This window comes from Nuphar pumila, chromosome 3 (genome assembly GCF_984573655.1).
Source record: "Nuphar pumila chromosome 3, dmNupPumi1.hap1.1, whole genome shotgun sequence".
Taxonomy (NCBI): Eukaryota; Viridiplantae; Streptophyta; class Magnoliopsida; order Nymphaeales; family Nymphaeaceae; genus Nuphar; species Nuphar pumila.
This window is the reverse complement of record NC_143251.1, coordinates 3061353-3068679: the sequence shown is the minus strand read 5'-3', so window position 1 is coordinate 3068679 and position 7327 is coordinate 3061353. Positions and strand designations below refer to the sequence as shown.

The window sequence follows — 7327 nt, the reverse complement described above, 5'->3', positions numbered from 1 at the left end:
GCATATTCACTTGAACACATGAGACTGTGTAAGTAAGGGAATCATCCAACGTTCATATGATATAATATTCAATAATACATAATTATGATTGCATATCAAGACAAGCCACTTATCAAATATTTGTACATGAGCCATAATGGTATTTTTCCAAGTGGACTCATTCCAACTTTGTATATAGGCAAATTTCGCATATCGTGTCCATTCACATAAAGAATTTGTGACAACAACACATACCCTTGTTGAAATATGAAATTTGGAATATTTTCATACATCTGGGAATGATTTTAGCATTTCCAAGGTCGATTGTCGTGCTTGCGGAAACCATCGATGCGAATCTTGTGTTTTTGGCGAAAGCAACCAAAAATCTGAAACAAAGGCCAAACTGGTGGAAACTCGCGAGGTGGGCAGCACAAAGCTTATTCCTAAACTCGCCATCTTGCTGCCATGATTGGACAACAAAGTGGCCATGGAAGTTGCTCTAGTCCCACCCCACATTCGGCCACCCGAATGTGTCAAGCACAAGGCACGAAGTGCCAGCAAACCCAATCACCAAACCATAACCCGGAAAGCCAGAAGCTACAAGCCTGGACAACACATAATTCAAGTCAAGAGTGCATAACGGGGCTGCTAGAAAAAGCACACAAACGCCCCAAAAAATTCCTTCTTACCTTTCCTATCATACTTTATTTTTTGCGCTTAGCAGGTTGGCGACAAGGAGGGATGGTAACGCAAACCGAGTCAGATCACTAGGCCTGGTCTGTCGGACCAGACCACTCGGGTCACATGGGGTCCTGGTCTAAACCCGAGGGTTCAGACTAGACACTGCACCCTAGGTGCAGCTCAGTCCATGGCTATGTGCTGGCCGACCGTGTCACCCGGGGCACACAAGCGCCTACTACCGTGCCAAAGCAAAGGTAAAAAGAGATGGGGTTTGGTACTTCGGACCAGACCTTGGGGCCAATACAACCCCCGGTCTGAATCCAAAGGTTCAGACCAGGCATTGCACTCAGTGTGCAGTGCGGTCCAGAACAATGGAAGGGGGAGGCTAGGCTACCCGGGTGCACTAGCACTAGGCACCTGCTGTCGCACCAACCCAAGGGGAAAATGGGTTGAGTCTGGTCTGTTGGACTAGACCATCAGACCAGATCAAAACTCTGGTCTGAACCCAAGGTTCAGACCAGTTGAAACTGGGAGTAACCGGCCCACAGCCAGGCACCCAGGCCGGCAGGGCTAGCCGAGTGAGGCTAGCACCCAGCAGCCTAGCTACCGCGCCAAAGGTTCCGGCTGGGTGCTCGTGGTCGCGCCTGTGCTCGGACCAGGGTGCACCTAGTTGAGTCTGTCCCAAGATGCTATAGACCATTCGAACCAAGAAAACTCTGTAACAAAAAAAAAACATTAGAGACAAAAAGAAAGGGGGTAAACAAGGGAATCCGGGTGGTTGGGAAGGTGGACACAGGTGGACTCGGCTACACCCGAGTGTAGTCCGCTGCACCAGCCTACCCTGAGACCCAAAGGTCAGGCCCAATTGACCTCACATTGGCGTGAGGGTTGAGAAATAGAGCTATCTCAACTGAAAATGGGTGATTCTCACTGGCCAAAACCAATGAAAGACTGAAAACGCCTCTTGATTGGAGGCAACAACGAGAAGAAGAGAACAACTAAGAATACACATTTTTTTTTGCTGAATATAAATTACAACGAAAATATAAAACACATATATTTCTTTTATTTACAAACTAACATGCAACCCAAAACGAAATATGGAACATTAAGTGAGAATCGCTGGCGTAGAGCACCCTCTCATTTCATGGATCGAATTAGAGGGATGCTCAAGCGTACTCATAATACCCAAAAATAGTTCTTAATCTGCCAAGGACTTTGCCTACCATGGATGCAACCAACACTCTTGGTTTTATGCTCACATGGGTATGATTTTTCCAATAAAAAAAATACGAGGTTGAAGCTTCACCTTTGGATTTCAGTTGGAGATGGAGGAAGGGATTTGGTTGGAGTGGTTGAGAGACTTCCAAGGTTGCACAACACCCTCCTTGGTGGCACACCCCTCTCACTTGCACTCTCTTCTCACTCTCTACTTTCTACTTAGAGAGAAAAAGAAAAATCGATGGAGGAGTGAAAGAGAGAAAGATTTTTCTCTCTCCTCCCCCCCTTCACACTCTTAAATAGAATGGCAACCATGATGGACGACTGAGATTTGGGAGAGGAAGATGGAGGGCCCTCCCATCTCACCCCCCCCCCCCCTAGGGTTGACCGTTGAAAGACCCCTTTCAAGGGTCCAACCACTCTCTTACCTAACCTCACCCACTCCCCTTGAATCAAGGAGAGTTTGTCCCTTGCTTGACTTTTTAAAATCCACATTAAATGAAAATTTCAAATTCATTTTTTTTGAACTTACATTAATTGAGCATGGGCTTCACCCTAGGGTGCACCCAAGCTCCTTTGAAAAATTGTTGGCTTATTCCAACCACTTTTTGAAATTTCCAAAAACCAACTTGCTTTTCAAGATTTTTTTGAAAACCTTCTTTGCTTGTTTGTAAAATTCCAATTTGACAATTTCAAAAAACTCATTAATGCATATATATTTTTTAAGTTAGGTTTTAATTTTTAAATGCAACCTTTATATGTATTTAAACCTAAGTTTTAAACTGGTTTTCTTTAAATTTCCATCTCTTGCAAAGTTCGTTCTCGTTATGACTCATATCCTATAGATATACTAATTCACATGAAATAACGAGTTTTTTTCCTCGTTTGGGTCACAAATTTGGGGATTGACTAATTATATATATTATGAATTTAATTTAAAATTCTCAGAACTTAATATATCATGAATTACCCTCAATTACTCTATACATCTTACTTACGCGATTTAGGACCTCATATATTTCATAAGCATATATATATATATATATATATGAAAATTCCTCGTAATCATACAAGAAATTCATCCACTGAAATACATCATATATTACATTATCTCAGAAATATCATGGGCCTTACATCATTCCCTTCTTAAAAAGGATTTCGTTCGCGAAATCACGAACATGAGTCAACAAAAATATCAGAGTATTTCTCCCTCTTGCTCGCTTTAGGTTCCCATATGCATTCTTCGATGCCATGGTGTTGCCATCGTATTTTAACCAACAAAATGGTTTTGGTACACAAAACTTGATCTCGACGATCAACGATCTCGATAGGCTTCTCGGCTATTGTCAAATCTTCTTGCACTTCTACATCTTCGTATCAGATGACATGTGATAGATCAGGAATATACTTCCTCAACATCGACACGTGAAAAACATTATGAATCTGTGCATATTGCTGAGATAGTTCAACCCGATAAGCTGCTCCTCCAATTCTCTCGAGATTCTTGAATGATCCAACGTATCTAGGACTCAACTTTTCTTTCTTTCTGAAACGAAAGATGCTTTTTTGTCGGTGATACTTTCACGAAAATCATGTCGTTAACATCGAAATGAAGCTCTCACCGTCTCTTATCGGCGTAACTCTTCTGCCTATCTTGAGCTGCCTTCAAACGTTCTCGAATCTTCTGCACTTGCTGAGTGTAGTGCTGAAGAACAATTAGCGATTCGCTGAATCTATCGCTGACATCATCCCAATACGATGGTGATCGACAAGGTCTCCCATACAAGGCTTTGTATGGAGCCATCCCGATACTAGCATGATAACTATTATTGTAGGAAAACTCGACTAAACATAAGTGTGTATCCCATTCACCCTTCCAATCGAGCATACGAGCTCGCAACATATCCTCTAAAGTCTGAATCATTCTTTTTGACTGACCATCAGTCTAAGGGTGAAAGGCAGTGTTAAACTTCAACTTTGTTACCAAAGCTGACTGTAACTGTCTCCACAGTCGCGACGTGAATCTGAGATCACGATCCGAAATGATAGACATCGGTACACCATATAGTCGTATGATCTCTCAGATATACAAGTCGACTAAGCTCTCAAGCGACTGACTGATCTGGATAGGTAACAAGTGAGCAGACTTGATGAGTCTGTCCACAATTACCCATATTCTATTATGCTTTTGTCTGGTCCTCGGTAAACCTACCATGACATCCATTGTGATATCCGCTTATTTCCACTAAGAAATCTCAATCCTCTGCATGGAACCTCCGGGATGTTGGTGCTCGATCTTGATTTGCTGACAAGTCAAACACCTTGATACGTACACTGCTACTTCTCGCTTCATCCCATTCCACCAATATTTTTGCTGAAGATCCTTGAACATCTTAGTACTACAAAGATGAACTGTGTACTTTGATAGTTGTGCTTCATCAAGAATCTCTTTCTTCAACTCAGGGTCATTTGGTACCCAAAGTCGATGCTTCATACAGATACAACCGTCATCATCAACACGAAAGACTGGCCCTCTTCACGAGCTTGATCTACGAACTTCTTATAATGAGTACTTTGCTTCTGTGCCTCAACGACCTTACGCAAAAACTCTAAGCGAATGGTCAAACCAGACAATCTGATCGTTCTGTCTCCAATCGAGAATGACTCCCAACCCACAAAATCTTCAATCAACTTCTGGCTCAACACAAGACTAGCCAAAACATTGCTCGATTTGCGACTAAGCGCATCTGCTATGACGTTCGCCTTACTAGGATGGTAAGACAACATGAACTTATAATCTTTGATAAACTCGAGCCATCGACGTTGTCTCATATTTAATTCCTTCTGAGAAAATAAATACTTGAGACTCTTATGGTCAGAAAAGACCTCGAATGTATCTCCATACAAATAATGTCACCACGACTTCAGGTCGAACACTACAGCTGCTAATTTCAAGTGGTGAGTTGGATAATTTCTTTCATGAATCTTCAACTATCGCGATGCATACACAATGACTCGACCATGCTGCATTAGCACACATCCCAGTCCCGTTCCTGAGGCGTCTGTGTACACTATAAAACCACCTCTACCAGAAGGTAAAGCTTACACCAAAGAGGTAGTCATCTTCGTCTTCAGGATCTGGAAACTCACTTCACAAGAGCCAATCCACTCAAGCTTGACTCTTTTACACAAAAGCTTCGTCAGTGGTAGTGTAATTCTGGAGAAATCCTCAATGAAATGCTGGTTACTACCGGTAACAGACTGAGGCTGCTTCTAATCTAACATGGCTTCGACTTTCGCTGGATCAACTGACACTCCATCACTAGATATCACGTGACCCAAAAACATGACTCGTCTGAGTCAAAACTCACATTTGAAGAACTTGGCAAACAATTTGTGCTGTCGAAGTACTCCCAAAATGATATGCAAATACTCTTGGTGCTGCTCAGGGCTCTTTGAGTAGATTAAGATATCATCAAGGAATACGATCACAAAGGTATCTATATACGGATGGGATCCGATTCATGAGATTCATAATCCCTATTGGTGCATTTGTGAGCCCAAATGGCATCACAACGAACTCATACAACCCGTATCTAGTTCAAAATGTTGTCTTTGAGTCATCTTTCTCTTTGATCCAGAGTTGATGATAACCCGATCTGAGGTCGATCTTCGAGAATATCTTCTCTCTTTATAACTGATCAAAGAGATCTTCGATTCTCAGTAACGGATATGTATTCTTAATTGTCGCTTGGTTGAGCATCCTGTAATCAATGCACAATCTCATAGATCCATCTTTCTTCTTCACGAACAAAACCTGTGCACCCCACGGAGATGCAGTTTCTGATGAAACCCTGCTCCATCAACTCTTTGAACTGACACTTCAGTTCTTCAAGTTTTGCTAGAGCCGTACGATACAATGCTCTCGAAATCAGAGTCATTCCAAGTAACAACTCGATATAAAACTCGATCACATGCTTCAGAGGTAATCCAGGCAGTTCCTCAAGAAACACATCAGAAAACTCCTGAACTACATCTAAGTCCTCAATAGGGACTAACTCTGGTTCAACTGGGGTGATACTGACCAAGAACGCAGTACCCCCGTTCCACAAATACTTCTGAGTCTTGAATGACGAAATCAAATGACTGTCTCGAATGGGTTGAGAGAGTCTGGTCTCTAAAATCGGACGATCAGGAGGGTGTAAAACTACCTTGCCTAGAATGACATCAAACTCTGTTATGTCTAGCAGGATTACGTCAGTTGACAAGTTTTGTTCTGCCACTGACACCTCGATGATCAAAATATACGAAACACACAAAGACTGATCACTTGTTGGAGTACGAACTTCCAACGAGTAATTCAATAATTCAGCAGACATAGGCAAAGTTCTAGCAAATCTAGTAACAATAAAACTGGGAGTAACCAGCCCACAGACAGGCGCCCAGGCCGGCAGGGTGAAGCTAGCGCCCAGCGGCCCAGCTACCACACCAAAGGTTCTAGCTGGGTGCACTTGGTTGAGCCTATGCTCGAACCAGAATGCACCTAGTTGAGTCTGTCTCAAGCGGGTACAGACCATCCGAACCAAGAAAACCCTGTAACAAAAAAAAATATTACTAACAAAAATAAAAGGGGAAAACAAGGGAATCTGGGTGGTTGGGAAGGTGGCCACGGCTGGACTGGGCTACACCCAAGTGTTGTCCGGTGCACCAGCCTACTCTGAGACCCAAAGGTCAGGCCCAACTGATCTCACATTGGTGTGAGGGCTGAGAAATAGGGCTAGCTCAATTGAAAAGGGGCGATTCTTACAAGCCAAAACCAAGGAAAGACTGAAAATGCCTCTTGGTTGGAGGCGACAACGAGAAGAAGAGAACAACTAAGAATACACACTTTTTTTTTGCTGAATGTAAATCACAACAAAAACATAAGACACATTTTTTTTTACGAACTAACATGCAACCCAAAATGGAATATGAAACATTAAGTGAGAATCAGTGGCTTAGAGCACCCTCTCATTTCATGGATCGAATTATCGAATTAGAGGGATGCTCAAGCGTACTCAAAATACCCAAAAACAGTTCTTAATCTGCCAAGGACTTTGCCTACCATGGATACAACCAGCACCCTTGGTTTCATGCTCACATGGGTACGATTTTTCCAAGAAAACAAAATTACGAGGTTGAAGCTTCACCTTGGGATTTCGGTTGGAGATGGAGGAAGGGATTTGGTTGGAGTGCTTGAGAGACTTTCAAGGTTGCACAATACCCTCCTTGGTGACACACCCCTCTCAGTTGCACTGTCTTCTCACTCTCTACTTTCTACTTAGAGAGAAAAAGAAAAATCGATGGAGGCGTGGAAGATAGAAAGATTTCTCTCTCTCCTCCCCCCTTCATACTCTTAAATGGAGTGGCAACCATGATGGACGATTGAGATTTGGGAGAGGAAGAT

At 42.7% G+C, this 7327-nt stretch overlaps 1 protein-coding gene across 1 annotated transcript; it reads right to left on the bottom strand.

The window, feature by feature from the left end:
* Positions 1-5651: 5651 nt before the first annotated feature.
* LOC149841653 (uncharacterized) lies at positions 5652-6458 on the bottom strand. Its single transcript, XM_089998494.1, has one exon. It carries the CDS (start codon positions 6456-6458, stop codon positions 5652-5654), a length of 807 nt encoding a protein of 268 aa, XP_089854620.1.
* Between the last annotated feature and the right edge of the window lie 869 nt (positions 6459-7327).

Bases quoted from the DNA above. Each gene is read 5' to 3' on its own strand.
- LOC149841653 (XM_089998494.1), bottom strand. From the start codon at position 6,458: ATGGTCTGTACCCGCTTGAGACAGACTCAACTAGGTGCATTCTGGTTC.